General features: G+C 39.5%; 1 protein-coding gene across 6 annotated transcripts in view; it reads left to right on the plus strand.

Annotated features, from left to right (window-relative positions):
* cchcr1 (coiled-coil alpha-helical rod protein 1) overlaps positions 1–22,248 on the plus strand; it is a 44,722-nt gene that overhangs the window by 807 nt on the left and 21,667 nt on the right. For 5 of the 6 annotated variants that reach the window (XR_009826244.1, XR_009826245.1, XM_062047938.1 and 2 more), the window contains 3 exons: positions 12,764–13,043; positions 13,132–13,299; positions 13,392–13,509. Coding sequence is in view for 4 of the 6 variants with exons in the window: in XM_062047938.1 (XP_061903922.1) it covers positions 12,764–13,043; positions 13,132–13,299; positions 13,392–13,509 (566 nt within the window). In the remaining 2 variants the exon portion in view is untranslated. The remainder of the gene's footprint in view (positions 1–12,763; positions 13,044–13,131; positions 13,300–13,391; positions 13,510–22,248) is intronic. The other variant, XM_062047940.1, reaches the window with a different exon arrangement.

Consider the following 22,248-nt stretch of genomic DNA (forward strand, 5'->3'; position numbering starts at 1 on the left):
CTGTTTAGAAAAATCGAACTTAAAGGGGGCTGAAATATCCGTTTAAGTACAAGTAGAGTGGAAAAACAAGTTGCTTTATATGCTTAATTGTGTTTCATTGTATCCATTAAATCCTATCCAATTGTACAGTTATGTTCATAATAAAAGCAGTGTGTTTAAAAAGGTGAGTAAACCTCAAAATTATTCAAATAAATTGTATATTAATGAACACAAATGCATTAGTGACACTGCACATTCTATTTCAAAGCCAGAAATTTGGAAAAAAGTAATTGAATTTGATAATATTTTACAGAAAGTCAATACATATAAAACAAAAAAATAGCAGTGCTGACATATTTCTTTACAAAACTCAAATGTACTGTATAAACTAAGAAAGGCTTGCATATTCAACTTTCTTGAGAATCATGAAGTAATATTTATTGGCAGAACCAGGGTTTCTGATAATTGCTTCACATCTGTGGCACATGTAGTCGACCAGCTTCTGGCACCGGTCAACAGGTATTGCAGCCCAGGACAATTGTACTACGTTCCACAATTCCTCTGCATTTCTTGGTTTTGCCTCATATGCCAGCCCACAAGTTTTCAATGGGATTAAGGTCCGGGGACTGTGCTGGCCACTCCATTACTTGAATTCTGTTTGTCTGAAACCATGATTTTGCTCGCTTGCTGGTGTGTTTGGGGTCATAGTCTTGTTGAAAGACCCATTTCAAGGGCATTTCCTCTTCAGCATACGGCAACATGACTTCTTCCAGTATTCTTATGTACTAAAACTGATCCATGATCCCTGGTATGCGATAAATAGGACCAACACCATATTACGAGAAACATCCCCATATCTTTAGAATCAGAATCAGAATCAGAAATACTTTATTAATCCCAGAGGGGAAATAAAAATTTTCAGCACAATCCCATTCAAGATCAGACAAACATTACAGGTAGACAGAACAGGATCGCTGACAGGTCTGCCAACTTCCGGCGCCCCTTACAAAAAAGGTGAGAAACAGGTAAACAATGGGTGGGGGTCCAGACTGAGGCAAGGGAAAAAGCAACTCATAGCCATAGCACACATCCCTCTTACATGTGTATAAGAGGGAAACATCAAAGAATTCAAAGGGCATTAAAGACATTAAAAGAGCAGAGCTGATGCAACCAGCCACCTCTACATACAGCTATAAATAAAAAGTAAAAGATACATATACACTGTGGTGGCCTCTGCGGTGTTCCACACCATCGTCTGCTGGGGTGGAGGGAGCATGACCAGAGACAGGAGCAGACCCAACAAAGCAACCAAGAGAGCCGACTCCACTCTCGGCCGCCCACCAACTCTCGGCCAGTGTTCATTCCGCATGGATGAGCGAGGATATGTCCAAGGAGACTGAGGTGTCCGATATCTGCTCATTCAGCCAAGACACTGTGAAGCCTGTCCGTCCCGGCGCTCAGTGCTAGCTCCGCAGCCCTGTCTCTTCATCCGCATCTCCTCCAGTCTCTCCAAACAGACTCTGGTGTGGCAGAGACCCAGCAGCTGGTCTCCATGGCCAAAAAGCTCCTGGGAGGCAGATCCAGAAGTCCACAAAAAAGCACCGCAGAAGCCACCCCTTGTCACACAGTCCCAAAGGGTCCCGAACCAAAAGGCAAACAAATATATATATATATATATATATATATATATATATATATATATATATATATATATATATATATATATATATATATATATATATATATATATATATATATATATATATATATATAATAACACATGGAAACAAGAGGGAAACATCAAGAACACAAAAAGATGACACAAGAGCACAGAGCTCCTGCCAACAGCAGCCACTAAAACAGTGATTTATCTTGCTAGTGATGTGGGACTGCTATTATTTTGAACACAACTGTACTTACAATCAGTAAAGTATGTGACAATAAGGTCTAAACATCACAAAATGCCACAAATTCAATCAGCCATTTTGAATATTCCGCTCCAAATACATTCGGCTATATCGGGGATTGAAGTCACTGGACAAACGCGTCTGCAGTCTGACCATGTTATCAGTCAGATCAACCATACTGGAAATAGCAAAAATTTGCCCACAAAACTCTCTAAATAACCATCCAAAACCTGCAAACAATATTTTATTCACATCTCGTAACTTGAATATTACCCAAATATTAGCAATTTTGTTATTATAAGTGTTACACAGACAAAGTATTTTTAGCATTGATAACCGAGAGTTTACTGTAGTTTATGCTGCACTGAACACGAGGAGAAACGTTAATGTAATTATAAAATAAAACTGAAGATGGCAGTAATGCAACCTATACGGATGCAAACTGACGTAAAACTGTAAAGAAGAAGAAGAAGAAGAAGCTTATGCAGCATTGAGCCGGCGATGTCTTATTTGCTCTGCGTTTTGGTGCGTCATTTTTTGTAAATTATAAATCATGCCTCTTATCTGGATAATAGGAGGATTTAGCCATGAATCTAAAAGTTGTTAATCTGTGACATTCAGTTTATACCCGGTGATGGAGACAAACACACTACAACAGAACAAAGTGTCTGCAGGAACTTTTTTAACCCTTTGTGTGGATTAAAATTAATTCTTCATCTAAACGGGAAAATATGGACATCCTATCAATTGTCATTGCAGCGAGAGCAGACATTGTACAGTAAGCTATTGTTTTATTATGTTTGTAGTTTGTATTTCTTATTTAGCACTTAGCAATATTGCAACATGATGCTTTGTGTTTCACTAAAACTTGATCTGTTTAGCAGAGCTTCTAAAACTTGTAGCTCACTTGTCAAAGATACAAGGTTCTGGACCATCATTTGTCCCAAAGTAGTCGTCATTGGCTCCCACAGAGTCTGCATGATTTGCATTGTTTTTGATGGGAAAGGGCTCTGCGGTTCCTATGTCACGTGACTGGCTTGCTCATTATCTCTCAAAATGGCTCGGGAATCTCAGAGAGATTGATACTATTTTGATCATATCTATTTACTCGCAAACTTTGTAAGTCTTTCGGTGTCATACATCAGATATATATGATAATAGCTTCAATATAAAGGCATCTGGTTTTTCCGCTCTACTGGTGGTTTAAATTGCTGGGTGCAAACACATGACCTAAAAGAATTTCCGGGTTTGGGCAGAGCCCTGTAAGGCTACTGTTATTTACCTCTAGCAGTGCAGATTTTGGCATATTTCGAAAGAGGCAAATATATAAGCCAGATGTCATGAAGTAATAGCTGAATGTGATGGAATGAAGCAATTCACTCGAAAGAAAAAATACTTTTCTCAAGATTTAAAGAGATCTCATTATCCTTTTTTTCAGAATTTTAAACACTACCTTATGGTCTACATTGAAATGAGTTTGAGTTGAGTTTGAGTTTATTTCGAACATGCAAGAAAGCATACAACATGATACATCACAATTTCCAGTTTCTCTTTAACATGTAATGTTGGTTCTTTGGTCAAAATTTTGCATAGATTAGGTTTTACAGACCATTTTCAAATCGCTTTCTGACCGTCTCTTCAGGATGCACTGTTTTGTGGGCGGTCTTATTTACGTGGCTCCACTTCAACTGCATCTTCTCCCCGTCAGCCATGTTGTAGTCTTTAACACTTCTATATGGAGTCTGCTGACAGATATATCAGAACTATATGCTACGTTGTATTAGAAATTGCAACCGCACGAGCCAGTCTGCCCCACAACAAGAGGATATAGAAAAATAAGGAACTTATTGACTATAAAGTCAGACTACACGCAAAGCTTTTCGTGTAAACCCATATGGAAATATCAGCTGATGTCACATCTGGGGAATACGTCAGAAATTGGGCAAATTCCTAGTGGCCTGTTTGAAGGAAGGCAAGATTGTTTTTTAAATATCTGAGCAATTCCTCCATGATTCGATTTAAAATTTTCGGGACTTATGCTATAGTAAGTGGAGTTTTGAATCTATTTGGTCGGCCACGCTTCCTTTCACAATTAGACGTATTTGATAGACGTTAACGAGTGCTGTCAATGCTGTGTGTGTTGTTAGGCTCCAACACCCCCTGCGACCCCGAAAGGGACAAGCGGTAGAAAATGGATGGATGGATGGATGATTAAATGTATTATTTAGCAATGGTTTCTTGATGCTGAACATTGCACCAAAGATGACAAATTTTTCACAGCAGCAACCATTCTATTTTTTTGTTTTCACTATTTTTCTCCCTTTACTATGGCCTATCTTAGAACTCTGAACATACCACAAAGTTACAATCTCTATTCGAACTGTTTCCAAAGGTGAGAACAGAGCAGGTGTAGCATTTTAAACAGAGCAAGTGTAGCATTTTTACTAGGGGTGTGGGAAAAAATCGATTCGAATTCGAATCGCGATTCTCACGTTGTGCGATTCAGAATCAATTCTCATTTTTAAAAAATCTATTTTTTTAAATGTATTTATTTATTTTTAATTTATTTTTAATTTGTATTTGTTTTAAATAATCAATCCAACAAAACAATACACAGCAATACCATAACAATACAATCCAATTCCAAAACCAAACCCGACCCAGCAACACTCAGAACTGCAATAAACAGAGCAATTGAGAGGAGGCACAAACACGACACAGAACAAACCAAAAGTAGTGAAACAAAAATGAATATTATCAACAACAGTATCAATATTAGTTACAATTTCAACATAGCAGTGATTAAAAATCCCTCATTGACATTATCATTAGACATTTATAAAAATAAATAAAAAAAATTAACAATAGTGTCACAGTGGCTTACACTTGCATCGCATCTTATAAGCTTGACAACACACTGTGTCCAATATTTTCACAAAGATAAAATAAGTCATATTTTTGGTTTATTTAATAGTTAAAACAAATTTACATTATTGCAAACAGTTGATAAAACATTGTCCTTTACAAAAATCTACTACTCTGCTAGCATGTCAGCAGACTGGGGTAGATCCTGCTGAAATCCTGATTGATTGATTGATATGTATTGAATGAATAGAGAATCGTTTTGAATCGGGAAAAAAATCGTTTTTGAATCGAGAATCGTGTTGAATTGGAAAAAAAAAATTGATTTTGAATCGAATCGTGACCCCAAGAATCGTGGGACACCCAAAAATTCACAGCCCTAATTTTTACTCTGCTTTCTATTGACTTCTTGCGAGGTATACGCTGTCTGATCTCCATGTGCTTAAGTCCGAGGGAACATCGACTGGATGTGCAACCCAGCAATATAGACAAAGTTGCTAAATTGGCAACACATTCCCTGGCATTGCATATGAGGCATGTTAAAGCATAGTTACAATGCCATCTGGTGTACAGAGTTGGATTTATAAGTTTCACTCTCACAAGGTCCCATTGTAATGTGTTTGAGTGAGAGCAACAGGTAGCGCCAAATCTATTTGTGCAGGTCAAATTTATACGTGTTGGGATACCACAAACAAATTAATGTATGAAAAAAAAAACCTCAGCCTCTTGTTACGTAATCGCATAAATTAAAAAGAAAAACCAGGTCTCGCAACTACGGTAAGCAGCCGCCGACTTAATTTTCCCCCGTAGAAGAAGAAGCGCTTCTTTTTGAAGTCGGCGGCTGCTTACCGTAGAAGAAGAACTTATTCTTCTACGGGGAAAATTAGGTCGGCGGCTGCTTACCGTAGTTGCGAGACCTAAACTTTATGTAAAGACCCAATAATGGCTCCTATTAAGAGACACGCTTACGACGCAGAGTTTAAACTCAAGGCGATCAGTCACACAGTAGAACACGTGAATAGAGCAGCAGCGAGAGAATTTAACATTAACGAATCAATGGTGCGGAAGTGGAGGAAGCAACATGATGACCTGCGCTAAATAAAGAAGACTAAACAGAGTTTCCGAGGGAACAAAGGGAGATGGCTACAGTTGGAGGACAAACTCGAACCGTGGGTTGTTGAACAGAGAGCAGCAAGTAGAAATGTCAGTACAATCACTATTTGTTTTGTTGACATTCCCTTTAGCGCAGCTCCATCTAATGGATGCATAACGTAACCCCAGCCTCTACTGTAGCGTCTATTCTATGCGCCTTATAATGCGGTGCGCCTTATATACGAACAACGTTTTAAAATAGGCCATTCATTGAAGGTGCGCCTTATAATCCGGTGCGCCTTATAGTGCGGAAAATACTGTATATTTATGATAACACATGAAAACAAGAGGGAAACACAAAAGGATGACACAAGCACAGAGCTCCTGCCAACAGCAGCCACTACAGCGATGCCATCTTGGAAAAAAAGAAGAAAAAAAAGAAAAAAAATCATTACCTTTATAATGCACCATAATAAGTTATTCGTATCAACATTTCAGCTTTTTCTAATTGCATTACGTCATTTTGCTCTTAGCTTCTTTTTTTTTTTTACCATTGTAATAATTGATGATAGTACACGTTGTCATCTGTAACAAAAATCTGACACTAAATTGTGTCTTTGAATATATATACAGTATATATATATTTTTACAACATAAAAATATTTAATAATGGCTCCCGCATGCTTTTTCCTTTTTACTATGCGGCCCTTGTTGAAAAAAGTTTGGAAACCCCTGTGTTATTACCATATATTCCAAATTGTATTTGTTAGAATAAAATGCTAGTGCCTCTGACTTATGATTCCAAAAGCTGGTCTGTACTTGTATGCGACCAAATTTTATAATCAAATCCATAGGGAATTTTGTAGTAACATAATGAAGCGATTATACATTATAATTCCTATAGAGTATATTCACTGTAACAAGTGGGCCTCTGAGAGCAGCCATAAGTGTAATGTGGCCCTCAATGAAAACGAAGTTTGACACCCATGGTCTAGAGCAGGGGTCACCAACGCGGTGCCCGCGGGCACCAGGTCGCCCGTAAGGACCAGATGAGTCGCCCGCGGGCCTGTTCTAAAAAAATAAATAAATAAAAAAAAATTATTAATTGTGGTTCTTACAAAAAATCTATCTTATAAAATATAAAAGCTAAAATGTCTCAAAGCTCTGTCCCTTTAATTAGTGCATACTAAATAATTTAACTTTAGCCTACTACTACAACCATATTATTTACCAGCAACATAAAGTGAAACAGAGGCAGAGGTGTCCTGCCACAGTCAGTAACAAATAAACAGAAAACAGTAGTGGTGGTAGATAGACACAGAGCTTCATCAAACATCTGATCCACTGAACAAAGAGCTCCAAAAATCTTGAACTTTAGACTACCATCAGTTTTACTCCCTACACTTAAAGGCCTACTGAAACCCACTACTACCGACCACGCAGTCTGATAGTTTATATATCAATGATGAAATCTTAACATTGCAACACATGCCAATACGGCCGGGTTAACTTATAAAGTGCAATTTTAAATTTGCCGCTAAACTTCCGGTTTGAAACGCCTCTGAGGATGACGTATGCGCGTGACGTAGCCCGGGGAACACGGGTATGGCTTCCACATTGAAGCCAATACGAAATAGCTGTTTTCATCTCATTCTGGATGTATTCTGGACATCTGTGTTGGTGAATCTGTTGCAATTATGTTCATTGCATAATTGAGAAAGAAGCTGAGCAAGCAAAGAAGAAAGTTCTCGGTGCAAAGCGGACGTATTTTGCGGAGGAAGTCAGCAGCAACACAACACAGCCGGCGGTGTTTCATTGTTTACATTCCCGAAAGATGCAGTCAAGATGGAAGAACTTGGATAACAGAGACTCTAACCAGGAGGACTTTTGACTTCGATACACAGACGCCTGTAGAGAACTGGGACAACACAGACTCTTACCAGGATTACCTTGATTTGGATGACAAAGACGCAGACGTGCTACCGTGAGTATGCAGCTTTGGCTTCCAAACATTTGATCGCTTGACCGTACGTGCGCATCACGTACGTAACTTTGTTTAAATATATAAGCTTTATGAACTTTGGGTTAGGTGAACGGTCTTTTGGGCTGAGTGATTGTGTGTGTTGATCAGGTGTTTGAATTGTATGGGCGTGTTCTATGGAGCTAGGAGCTAGCAGAGGAGCTAGGAGCTAGCATAACAAACACATAGGTGTTTTTATGCGGGATTAATTTGTGGCATATTAAATATAAGCCTGGTTGTGTTGTGGCTAATAGAGTATATATATGTCTTGTGTTTATTTACTGTTTTAGTCATTCCCAGCTGAATATCAGGTACCGTGAGTAGCAGCTGTGCTTCCAAACATTTGATCGCTTGCCAGTATGTGCGCGTCACGCACGTAACTTTGTTTAAATATATAAGCTTTATGAACCTTGGGTTAGGTGAACGGTCTTTTGGGCTGAGTGATTGTGTGTGTTGTGCAGGTGTTTGAATTGGATTGGCGGCTTATATGGAGCTAGGAGCTAGCATAGGAGCTAGGAGCTAGCATAACAAACACTGAGGTGTTTTTATGCAGGATTAATTTGTGGCATATGCTCTCACAGCATCTTCCCTATCTGAATAGCTTCAACTCCCCACTAGTCCTTCACTTGCACTTTACTCATCCACAAATCTTTCATCCTCGCTCAAATTAATGGGGAAATTGTCGCTTTCTCGGTCCGAATCTCTCTCACTTCATGCGGCCATCATTGTAAACAATAGGGAACTTTGCGTATATGTTCAATTGACTACGTCACGCTACTTCCGGTAGGGGCAAGCCTTTTTTTTATCAGATACCAAAAGTTGCGATCTTTATCGTCGTCGTTCTATACTAAATCCTTTCAGCAAAAATATGGCAATATCGCGAAATGATCAAGTATGACACATAGAATAGATCTGCTATCCCCGTTTAAATAAAAAAATGTAATTTCAGTAGGCCTTTAACCATGTGTTTCCTACTGCCTGCAGACTTTGAACCTTTTGTTATATACACATGTTGTGTTTCTAATATAAATAAATTTAATAAAGTCAAATACAAATAAGGCAACAAGAGAAGTATCCTACACTTCTCTTTTGTAAAGTAAACCTGAACAGCCGATATGGGCATCTACATCAACTATATGATTTGCCTGAGAAGCTGGAGAGGACAAAAAAAAACAACATTTTTTTTTTTACATTTTTAAAAAACAATTTTTTAAAATTTATTTTTAATTTTTATTTGTGGCGGACGTAATTCTTTCGTGGTGGGCCGCCACAAATAAATGAATGTGTGGGAAACCCTGCAGTATATTGCCCAACTCTGCTGCATATCAGCAGTCTCCAGAAAAATTTACAGTTAATACATGTGATCGGTATCTGTATTGTTATCGGCCGATCTCATGTGATCTCAATGATCGCATCAAATTGGGCAGGATATAGCCCAACTGCTGCATTTTAGCAGTCTCCAGTTTTAGTGGCTGTAAAAATTAGTTCAAGTAGCATAGATGGTCTTCCATTTACGACAACTCGTGCACTCCCATAAATGAATAATACCTTACAAAAAAGGGGGTACCTTACAAAAAAGGGGGTACCAAGTTACGTGCATGCGGCGGATGAATATGTAGGGTTGACTAATACTTTGTTTTCCTGCTACACTGAGTACGGACAACATCACTTTTGTTGTATGTTTTATTCCCATTTTAACTTTTATGTCATTATCCTACATGACATTTTGGACTTTGTTCTTTATTTTCCTGTGATTGCTATAATTTTCCGTCCTAGCTGGTGCTCTTATTTTGGTCGTGTTTCCTTTCAGATCTCTAGGTTTAGCAGCACCTTTACCATGTGTTCCTTGTCTTTTCAGCACACCTAATTAGTTGTATTTAGTTCCACCTTGTTCCTTCCTTCAGTGCTGGTTCATCATATTGTGTATGCCAAAGTGTCCTGTAGCTTTCTGAGGTTCTGCTAGACCTGTGTTACTCTTCTTCTGCCTGGTAGCTAATTAAACCAGCTTCAGCTTGCAAGTTGCTTGTCTTCTCTTTATCCTAGAATTGCACCGATTATCCCTGAATGAATTAGCCTATCCCTGAATGAATCAGCCTATCCCCAGTCATAGGGCTGGGCGATATGGACCCAAAACTCATATCTCAATATATTTTGGCTGAATATTGTTATGCGAAATATATCCCAATATTTTTCCGGAAATACATTTAGACAAAGTCAAACCCAAATATCTGTGTCAAGTTGTTTTATTGAAACAAATACTTAACGGCCTACTGAAACCCACTACTACCGACCACGCAGTCTGATAGTTTATATATCAATGATGAAATCTTAACATTGCAACACATGCCAATACGGCCGGGTTAACTTATAAAGTGCAATTTTAAATTTCCCGCTAAACTTCCGGTTGGAAACGTCTATGTATGATGATGTATGCGCGTGACGTCACGACGGCAACGGAAGTATTCGTACCCAATGTGTCACCATACAAACTGCTCTGTTTTCATCGAACAATTCCACAGTATTCTGGACATCTGTGTAGGTGAATCTTTTGCAATTTGTTTAATGAACAATGGAGACTCCAAAGAAGAAAGTTGTAGGTGGGATCGGTGTATTAGCGGCTGGCTGTAGCAACACAACAAAGAGGACTTACTTGGATAGCAGACATCTGTGATCGGGTGAAGTCCTTCGTCGCGCCGTCGATCGCTGGAACGCAGGTGAGCACGGGTGTTGATGAGCAGATGAGGGCTGGCTGGCGTAGGTGGAGCGCTAATGTTTTTATCATAGCTCTGTGAGGTCCTGTTGCTAAGTTGCTAAATTAGCTTCAGCGTCGTTAGCAACAGCATTGTTAAGCTTTGCCAAGCTGAGAATTATTAACCGTGTAGTTACATGTCCATGGTTTAATAGTATTGTTGATCTTCTGTCTATCCTTCCAGTCAGGGATTTATTCATTTAGTTTCTATCTGCATTTGAGCCAGATGCTATCACGTTAGCTTAGTAGCTAAAGAGCTTCGCTGATGTATTGTCGTGGAGATAAAAGTCACTGTGAATGTCCATTTTGCGTTCTCGACTCTCATTTTCAAGAGGATATAGTATCCGAGGTGGTTTAAAATACAAATCCGTGATCCACAATAGAAAAAGGAGAGTGTGTGGAATCCAATGAGACCTTGTACCTAAGTTACGGTCAGAGCGAAAAAAGATACACCCTGCACTGCCTCTCTAGTTCTTCACTCTAACGTTCCTCATCCACGAATCTTTCATCCTCGCTCAAATTAATGGGGTAATCGTCGCTTTCTCGGTCCGAATCTCTCTCGCTCCATTGTAAACAACGAGGAATTGTGAGGAATTCTTCCTCCTGTGACGTCACGATACTTCCGGTATAGGCAAGGCTTTTTTTATCAGCGACCAAAAGTTGCAAACTTTATCGTCGTTGTTCTATACTAAATCCTTTCAGCAAAAATATGGCAATATCGCGAAATGATCAAGTATGACACATAGAATGGATCTGCTATCCCCATTTAAATAAAAAAAAATTCATTTCACTAGGCCTTTAACATGAGTAATTTTTTGCAAATTTTAAAGTTTACTGCATAGGTAGATGCACATAAAAATATTAAAAAGCCTTGAAAATAATATCAGAATAGTAAAGTAAAATATTTACTACGGCTGATGATTCTTTTTTCATGGAGAGCAAAAGCTGGGGGAAAAACGGTATCGGCAAGACCCTGGGAAAAAAGGACAAAATATGTGATTTCCCCAGAAAAACGGGCAGGTTGACAGGTATGCTTTACACACTCCTCCTCGTACTGGAGTTTGTGTCAAATGAGCGTGGCTCCTACTCCGCCTCAATCTGTGAGTGAGGGAGGAGGGACACAGCACCCAGCACAGACAGAACGAGCGGAGAGACTTCCGCGTCCAGACATTAAGGAGTACATATATCGCTATGGTAGCATTGTCTCAAAAACATATCTCATTCTAAAAAATACCGGTATAACTCGTAATACCGGTATATCGCCCAGGCACATAGCCGTGTATAGAGAGCGTATGGCCAACTCAGTTTCAGAGTTGGTCCCCAACATGGCGCCCTGTACTCACGTGAGGGGCTTTTGATCAATCATTTAGAAAATCGTCTGGCCATACTCTGACTGATTGGTCAACAACCCTTCATGTGACTACAGTACATGGCGCCATGTTTGGGACCAACTCTGAAACCGAGTTGGCCATACTCTATAAACACGGCTCTGCCCGGCCTTACCTGGTCGCACAGCTGCAAGTATTAAAAGGTGCTGCTAAACACAGCGACCAAAAGGAAATACTACTGAAACAAGAGCACCGATACAGGAAATGATAAACAAAGGAACAAAGAATAAAGTCCAAACGGTCATGTGGGATTATCATGACACTTTAATCCTTTTTACCGGTATGTCTCAAAAGTATAGCAGTTACTCTATCTTTTTTTATTAACGTTTTGTTTATTACTTTTATTTAATATTTGTATTACTGTACTTTATACATCATTTGCGAGACCCATCAGCCAGTTTCTAGAATGGGTTGACTGTAAACAAATTATTTTTGTACTTTTTAAGTGCAAAGACAGTATCTTGTATCTCTTCTGTGTACAGTGTGAGTGATTTTAAGTAGGTATAAGTTCCTCAACTTAACATCGCAGTTCTAGGAACGGAAGTCGTTCGTAGCCCCAGCACCACATCAGAGCAATCTGATTGGACAAAGAATAAAATGCTTTGAAGTTTTGTCATAAAATGTTTGCTGCAGTATCACTTGTCTTTGCAGTATCTTGTCTGTTGACGCCTACACAAGAAAAAAGACAACATGAAAAAGCATTCTGACGGTTTGAATACTTGTGTATCCGCATACACACGACTGATCCACATTTCACATTACACAGAAAAACCCCAGGATGACTTGGTGCCTCCATCATATTTTGCATCAAGTGTCCAGGCTACTACACTGCCTGCAATGGATCAAATCTCAGACACACGACAGTGTGTCTCCTGGATGAACTCTAGTGTCCCACCAGCTTTACCGAAAGATCCATGGCGTGTTTTCACTCAGAGCCAACAAGACATATCAACGCTGAGTAAAGAAAATCAGTGCACCAGGGTGCTGCGAGGACACAACATAGGAGGGGACACTCCAGAGGATAACCCGTCAGATTTGAGGACAAGGTACTCCACATTATGATTTTCACGGTCAAAGACACCATCCGCTTGGGGCATGGCAGGTACACAAATAGCTCCATTTGTTCAAACACAGATCCACCGAGAGAGGCGAGCAGCCGTCCAGATGGGAAATAGAGTGGTGTCTGGAGGCTGAAAAGCACAAAGCAGAGGCTGAGCGGTTGACAGAGCAGATGGAGACCCTGAAGGAGGCTGAGCAGAGATATCGGGAAGAGATGAGAGTCAAAGACAATGCCAACAGCAGGTAGCAAATGTAGCTTTAACACGCACAAGGAGGAGTCACGTTTGTGTCACATGTTTTTGATGAAACACTCTCATTTTGCAATTGTGCATCAGGCAGAGTCACGATTTGGAGACAATGCATCAAGAAATAAGCAAGTTGAGGACTGAACACAGCCAAATGAAAGAAGAGCTCATACACTGTCGTGCACAGAAGGAGACAATAAGCTCAAAGGTAATTTTGTTTACCAAACCAAACATTTCATTTTGACAATAATGTTGCCCGTGATCACCTGGGGCTCACTGACATTTCATATAAGCAATAGATTTTGATCTGGAAGGATACAAAATGATTTATTTTTCTGATGTGGGGACTTGAATATTGACCTCTTGAACCCCAATAAGCACAAGACCATTGATGACTTCATAGATGCAATGTGTGCTTGAGTTTATATCCTAAAATTACAGGACCAAGCAGAATCACAGGCCGCTGTTCCACACTCATTGACAATATATTTACTAATGATTTTGACAATAATAATACAAGTGGTTTGTTAATCACTGATGTCAGTGATCTTCTACCCGTTTTCCCAATTTATGACGAAAACTACAGGAAGAAGAACATGGAAGATGAAAAAAATGACATCTCAATGTCTAGAAAAGTATTAATGCTTTGAAGAGTGATCTGAGAGAACAAAGTTGGGACATTGTTTGCAGTGAAAATGATGTAGATGATGCATATGGTATTTTTTTCAATTCTTTCATGATGCTTTATGACAGTCTCCACGAAAACAACTTAGTTAGAAGCAAAATAATAATTAGCAACCATAGATGACAAAAGGTTTCTAAAATGTTTGTAACAAGAAAAGTACATCGTATAGAAAATGTATAACACAAAGCTCTATAGGGCATAAAATAATTACAAAACCTACAAAAATAAGCTAGCCAGCATCTTACAAGTAAGTAGGAAAAAAAATACCAGTCAGGAATAAAAACTACACGAGAGAAACATGGGGCACCTTAAATAGCCTCATAAAAAATGGTACTCAGAAGATTTACACCTCAATACTTTTCTCAGATAGGAACGGTCAAAATGACCAATATGATGAACGAAGTAGTTGAAAGTGAAAGCGTCAAGTACGACTTCGTAAATATTGACACAAATCTAGAAGATACCTTGTCAATTGAGGACTTGAATGACACTATAAACAGAAATCCCAACTCGATGTTCCTCATGGATGTGACAGAAAAGGAAATAATCAACTAATTATGAACTGGGTAAGAAGCTACTTACCTAACAGGAAGCTATATGTGAAGCTGGGAGAACACAAGTCAACAGTTTTAAATATATATTGCGGTGTACCACATGGCTCAAGACTGGGACCAAAACTGTTCAATCTGTATATACATGACATTTGTCAAGTTACAAAGGATTTAAAGTTTGTATTATTTGCAGACAATACAACCACAATTTGTTCAGCGGAGAACTCACAGAAGATAAAACAAATAACAGAAGAAATGAATACATTAAAGTTATAGATTGACAAAAACAAACTATCATTGGGTCTTAGTAAAACCAAACCAATGCTAATTAGTAACAGTAGGAGAGAAAATGAAACACAAATTCAAATAGACAGAGTAGATATTGACAGGGTAAAATAAATCAAAATTGTATGTGCAATAATAGATGATCCAATTAACTGGAAATCTAAAAAAAATAAAAATACAACATATGATAATATATGTTCTGGACCAATCGAGAACATTCAAACATTTTATTTGTTCATTCAAAAATATTGAAATTAATTGATTTGGTGCATTTGCAAACTATAACCTGCTACCCAAGAATGTACATTAATTGTTTGTATGCATGTACAACACTTAAAACTGTTATGTGTATTTCAGTTATGAAATGGATTAAGCAAATAAACAATGTACTATTATGATCTAGTTTAACAAACTGTTCAAACTCAATGGCCTTGTTTCGTGTTCAGGGCATGAATAAAACCAGGACTGTGGTTTAAATTAATCAGCACTAATCCAGTTGCTTTCTGAGGTGTCACTTAACTTCAGATTGACTAGTTCCAGACTACAGTCTCAGACTAAGATAATCAACAACTAAAATAATATTTTAGATTAATGATGTGCACATGGGGCAAAATAAGGGTGTACGTTCAATATACAATATCGCAGGGTGTATAGTGTGGAACTGGAGTTTGACTTCTAATCTAGAATGAAGAATGGAAAAATACATATTTACCTTAATTGAAGACAAATATGATTTAACTACAGAAACCAAAATAGTAATCTGTACAACTCAAATGGCCAAGTGGTTAACATGTTGGCTGCACATTCAGGAGACTGAGGGTTCAAATCTCTTGTTTCTATCAATCCAGCCAAGTACTCCAGGAGGTTCCTATAATCATACTCTGATTAACAACATAAGGATCTTGATGTATTTCTTTCACATATTACTTTGCAGACTTTAATAATAATGCATTTGACTTTTAAGGCGCCTTTCTAGGCATTCAAGGACACTGTACAAAAACAAAGCAATACAATCAATTGGATAAAAAGAACAAAAAAGACATAACATTTACAGTGAATAAGCAGTCAGGAATAGGTGTGTTTTGAGTCTTGATTTGAAGAGGAAAATTGAGTGCATATTGCGAAGGTCCGGTGGTACTGAGCTCCAAAGGCTATGGAAAACCAGTGGAGTTGCTGCAGAACAGGAGTGATGTGCTGGATTGAAGGGGTTCTGGTGATTATCCGGGAAGCAGAGTTCTGGAGAAACTGAAGTTTGTAAAGTGACTTGTGAGGGAGATCAAACAGGAGAGATTTGCTGTAGTCCAGGTGAGAGGTGACAAGGCTATCAACCAGTATGGCAGCAGTATGCGGGGTCAGGGATGAGCAAAGGTGATAAATATTGCGTAGATTAAATTAAGCAGACCGGGTAATGTTGTTTATGTGGGCTTGAAAAGAGAGTGTGCTATTTAGGATGACACCCAGACTCTTAACTTGGGTGGAGGGTGAGACGGAAGAATTGCTGAGAGTGATGGATAAGCCAAACAGCCCAATTTTTGTTTCATCTGACATCACATGGACAAAGATAAGACCTTCTGGAGAAAAGTTCTGTGGTCAGATTAAACAAAAATTGAGCTGTTTGGCCACAATACCAAGCAATATGTTTGGAGGAGAAAAGATGAGGCCTTTAATCCCAGGAACACCATTTCTACCGTCAAGCATGGTGGTGGTAGTATTATGCTCTGGGCCTGTTTTGCTGCCAATGGAACTGGTGCTTACAGAGTACACAGGACAATACAAAAGGAGGATTACCTCCAAATTCTTGAGGACAACCTAAAATCGTCAGCCCGGAGGTTGGGTCTCGGGCGCAGTTGGGCGTTCCAACAGGACAATGACCCCAAACACACGTCAAAAGTGGTAAAGGAATGGCTAAATCAGGCTAGAATTAAGGTTTTACAATGGCCTTCCCAAAGTCCTGACGTGTGGAAAATACTGAAGAAACAAGTCCTTGTCAGTAAACCAACACATTTAGCTGAACTGCACCATTTTTTGTCGAGAGGAGTGGTAAAAAATTCAACCAGAAGCTTGTGGATGGCTACCAAAAGCGCCTTATTGCAGTGAAATTTGCCAAGGGATCTGTAACCAAATATTAACATTGCTGTACCTGTATGTATACTTTTGACACACCAGATTTGGTCACTTTTTCAGTAGACCCATAGTAAATTCATAAAAGAACCAAACTTCATGAATGTTTTTTGTGACAAACAAGTATGTGCTCCAATCACTCTATCACAAAAAAATAAGAGTTGTAGAAATTATTGGAAACTCAAGACAGCCATGACATTATGTCCTTCTCCAGTGTATGTAAACTTTAGACCACGACTGTATGTGGATATGGGTCAGTGCCTATTTCGTTCTCAATATGCTGATATGCTGAGGAAATGGGTTCCAACATTAGCACGGTTGCCGTGGCAATGTGAAAAGTATGGAGACAGCCAAATCACATGATAAAATAATTCCTCTTTCGTGTTTGCATATTGTGGACTACATGTACCAAGTTATGTAGCAATCTGAAATGTTTGAAACAGTAGCCTATAGGCATCCATCCATCCATTTTCTACCGCTTGTCCCTTTTGGGGTCACAGGGGTTGCTGGAGCCTATCACAGCTGCATTTGGGCGGAAGGCGGGGTACACCCTGGACAAGTCGTCACCTCATCACAGGGCCAACACCGATAGACAGACAACATTCACACTCACATTCACACACTAGGGCCAATTTAGTGTTGCCAATCAACCTATCCCCAGGTGCATGTTTTTAGAGGTGGGAGGAAGCCGGAGTACCCGGAGGGAACCCCTGCAGTCACGGGCATACCTTGGTAAAATGTCTCCTCTTTAGTTTTGGGCGTACATTAGGCTGCTTAGCATGCTCTACTTATTTTCAGCAGTATAACCTTTGCGAGCGTTGATTGTAGTTTGTTTTAGTCTTTGTTTTCTGATAGTACTGATATTAACCATATGATTGCCATTTTTTGTGGTACTGTACGCAGCATGACGTACTTCCTCCTGAAAATAGCCAAATTTCTGTGTAAAATGTGTTGGTTAGAGATTTTTTATTGGAAAATTGTCTATTATGGTCCCAGCATCTCAACCCCTAGTAAGATACAGTGCAAGTTTGAAGTTCCTTGGAGTAGCCCAGTGTTCAGCTGCGTATCTGGCAACCTCAGTCAGGGAGAGGGTGAGGGGATTGCAGAATTTTAACCGTAATTTTTACATATGCCTCATTTAACAAGTGAGTGCGGTCGGAGAGATATGAACCAGGGGTCCCCAAACTTTTTGACTTGGGGGGCCGCATTGGGTTAAACATATTTGGTCGGGGGCCGGGCTGTATATATATATATATATATATATATATATATATATATATATATATATATATATATATATATATATATATATATATATATATATATATATATATATGCAGTGTTTCCCCCAGAAAATTTGTTAGTTAAGGTGGTGTCTCTCCTGTCGCCATCACCATCACGTCTCCACCTCATCGCTGCCACCACAGCCTGGGGGGGGCAATAGACTACAGACTGTGGTAAAGTAGGCCGGCTTTGTCGCGTGAAGAAGCCTACAATTTTTGGTTGTGTTTTCCACTCCATTTGCTGAATGGCGATATATATCGATATTTTTCCCGTAAAGTAAAAACAAAACACAAAACAGTCCTACTTACCTACAGTCCTACTTACCTGAGATACTAAGTGTAGAGGCAGAGGTTTGTTTCTCACTTGTCACCTGGGATAGTGCGTGTGGCTACGTGTGTGTGTGTGTGAGTGTGTGTGTGTGTGGGGGGCTGAATGATTGCTGAATGAATAACACCTGCACCTACCTGTGAATCCTTTTGTCTTGTTACTTCTGTTGACCACAACAGGCTATCTTTTTCCATCATAGTCTGGTCCATATAGTCCTGCAAATCCATCTGCATGTAATGTATTGTTTTTTACTCAAGGGGAACATAAATCACCCTCAAAACTGCAGTAATGACTTCATGTTGCATCCTTGGACCCAGCTTGTCAGACAGAGCACTGCTTTCTACTCTCAATGACTAATTTGTTTCTGATAGTCACACAACACTAAGTATGTCATTATTATGATTTAGTAAGTCAATATTTTGACTTAGTAATTTACTAAGTCAAAAATAATGACAAAATAATGACTTACTAAGTCAAAATAATGTCAAAATAATTATTTACTAAGTCAAATTAATAAGCGTTTGCAATAAGCGTTTGAAAAAAAGAGTTAAACGTCGGGCCACATGCTGACATATGCTCAACTCATCATGCTTAATTTATTACAGCATTTGGGAAGCCTGTAGTTGATTTTTATTATGTAAATGTTATATTTGTATCAACATGTGATAGCAGGGACCCTGCCATTCAAAGCTAGGCTGCTACATTACTAATAATTAATGTAACTATAGCTGAAAAAATAGTACAATAGCAATAGGAGAGACTATTCATCCCTGAACACCATGGAGATCATGTAGGCTTTATGATGCAGTTACATTATTATATAAACTATCAGAGACAGCTTCAGGAAACTCTTCATTTAACATAATGTCGTTTTTTGCTGCTTCAACACAGCTCAATCAACACAGAAAAAGATAAAGTGAAATAACTTAGTTGTTAATTGTAGGTCAATAATGCTTGTCTTTCTCTCAGACAGACAGGGCTTTGCTGTCCGTAACACGCACGCACACACACACACATGCACACACACCGCACAGTGAGCTAACGTTATGCTAAAAGCTTATTAGCCTTCACCTCAAGGACTGCGAGTGAGCTGAGCTGCCGCTTATGTTTCTAGAACGTCAACGGGCTCATAGTGATGTTACTAGTAATTGACTGGGAGGTGTTTATTATAATTTGGGGGGAGTCCGCTGCCTTATGCTTACCTGCTAAACACCTTTCTGCTCACCCCACCACAATATCACTGACTCCATGCGCTCTGAATACGCACTGCTGATTGGTTGTTGCATGCGCTCTGAATACGCACTGCTGATTGACTGTTACATGCGCTCTGAATACGCACTGCTGATTGGCTGTTACATGCGCTCTGAATACGCACTGTTGATTGGCTGTTACCGCTCTGCGTGTAACCAATCAGATGGTTCTGTGGGTGGGACAATGCTGGGTGCTGCAGAGACATACTGACAGAGGCAGTACTAAGCGGAGCAGCTTGTTAAGACGTTAGTTTAGGCGGTGGCGCTTTGTTGTTAAGGCGGCCGCCTTAACAACAAAGTGCTGGGGACAAAATGGCGGCGCATGGGAATGCAGCGGCTCTGCTAACGCTCTTGGGAGTGTAGAGGGATTTGGCAAAAAACACCCGTCATTTCTGTCAATTTCATGGCTGGCTCAAAGCGTGAACACTCTGTGATCACATATGACCGACAGACAATTCTGGATGTGGATGGATCGGGTCGTTATAGACTGAAAGATGCATGTACGGTGGACCTCCTCGCTAGCATGGGAATACTTCGTGGGCTACATCGAGCGGCCTTTGTAGCAGCGGAGTCAAGTGCTAGCGGTGACCGCCAATGGAGACGACATAGGCGGTGCGAGCGGAAGCAGAAGCGGGGATGCCGAGCTGGGCTAACAACAAAAAGCTAACCAAAGAAGCGTGGAGTCTCCGGGTAAGAAGCCATTTAAACTAGAACTAGCCGGCGTCAGGCTGGATAATCCCTGCACACATAGCAATTATCTTAGAATAAAACACAACTCACATAATGTTTTTTCTTTTGTGACCATGTCAGAGGCAGACATACATTGTACTGAGGTAGCTAACTATGATGCGTTCAGTTTATCGCAACATCAAGCAAACAATCTGAATATCCCCGTCGTATCAATTCCTAGATATGGTCGAAACTATTTAAAGTGCAATACGCATAATAAACGCAACATTATTAATATTGCTACTTCGGATAATTTCAACAAACAATCCTCAAAACAGCCCACTACCTATAATATGGGCTTTTTAAACATAAGATCATTATCTTCCAAAACGCTATTAGTTAATGAAGTCATTAGAGACAACAAACTTGACGTCGTTGGTCTCGCCGAGACCTGGCTCAAACCAGACGATTTTTTTGCGCTAAATGAAGCATCTCCTCCTGGCTATACCAATACACATGTTGCCTGACCTCTTAAAAGGGGAGCGGGTGTCGCACTAATATACAATGAAAACTATAATCTTACACCTAACCTAAATAATAAATATAACTCGTTTGAGGTGCTCACTTTGAGGTTTGTCACACCGCTGCCTCTCCACCTGGCTGTTATCTACCGCCCCCCTGGGCCCTATTCGGACTTCATCAGTGAATTCTCAGAGTTTGTTGCTGATCTAGTGACGCACGCCGACAATATAATCATAATGGGGGACTTTAATATCCATATGAATACCCCATCGGACCCTCCATGCGTGGCGCTCCAGACTATAATTGATAGCTGTGGTCTTACACAAATAATAAATGAACCCACGCATCGCAACGGTAATACGATAGATCTAGTGCTTGTCAGGGGTGTCACCACCTCTAAAGTTACGATACTCCCGTACACTAAAGTAATGTCCGACCATTACCTTATAAAATTTGAAGTTCTGACTCATTGTCAACAATCTAATAATAATAATAATAACTACTATAGCAGCCGCAACATTAATGCTGCCACAACGACGACTCTTACTGACCTACTGCCTTCGGTAATGGCACCATTCCCAAATTATGTGGGCTCTATTGATAACCTCACTAACAACTTTAATGACGCCCTGCGCGACACCATTGATATTGTAGCATCGCTAAAGCTAAAAAGGGCCCTAAAAGGCGTACCCCATGGTTTACAGAAGAAACTAAAGCCCAGAAATTATCATGTAGAAAGCTGGAACGCAAATGGCGTGCGACTAAACTTGAGGTCTTCCATCAAGCATGGTGTGATAGTTTAATAACTTATAAACGCATGCTTACCTCAGCTAAAGCTAAATATTACTCAAATCTCATCCACCTCAACAAAAATGATCCTAAATTTCTGTTTAGTACAGTAGCATCGCTAACCCAACAAGGGACTTCTCCCAGTAGCTCCACCCACTCAGCAGATGACTTTATGAATTTCTTTAATAAGAAAATTGAAGTCATTAGAAAAGAGATTAAAAGACAATGCATCTCAGCTACAACTGGGTTCTATTAACTCAAATACGACTGTATATACGACGGACACTGCCCTCCAAAATAGTTTCTCTCTCTTTGATGAAATAACATTGGAGGAATTGTCAAAATGTGTAAATGGGACAAAACAAACATGTTTTCTTGACCCAATTCCTGGAAAACTTATTAAGGAGCTTTTTGTATTATTAGGTCCATCAGTATTAAATATTATAAACTTATCACTTTCCTCT

The sequence above is a fragment of the Entelurus aequoreus genome, linkage group LG05 (genome assembly GCF_033978785.1).
Source record: "Entelurus aequoreus isolate RoL-2023_Sb linkage group LG05, RoL_Eaeq_v1.1, whole genome shotgun sequence".
Classification (NCBI taxonomy): domain Eukaryota; kingdom Metazoa; phylum Chordata; class Actinopteri; order Syngnathiformes; family Syngnathidae; genus Entelurus; species Entelurus aequoreus.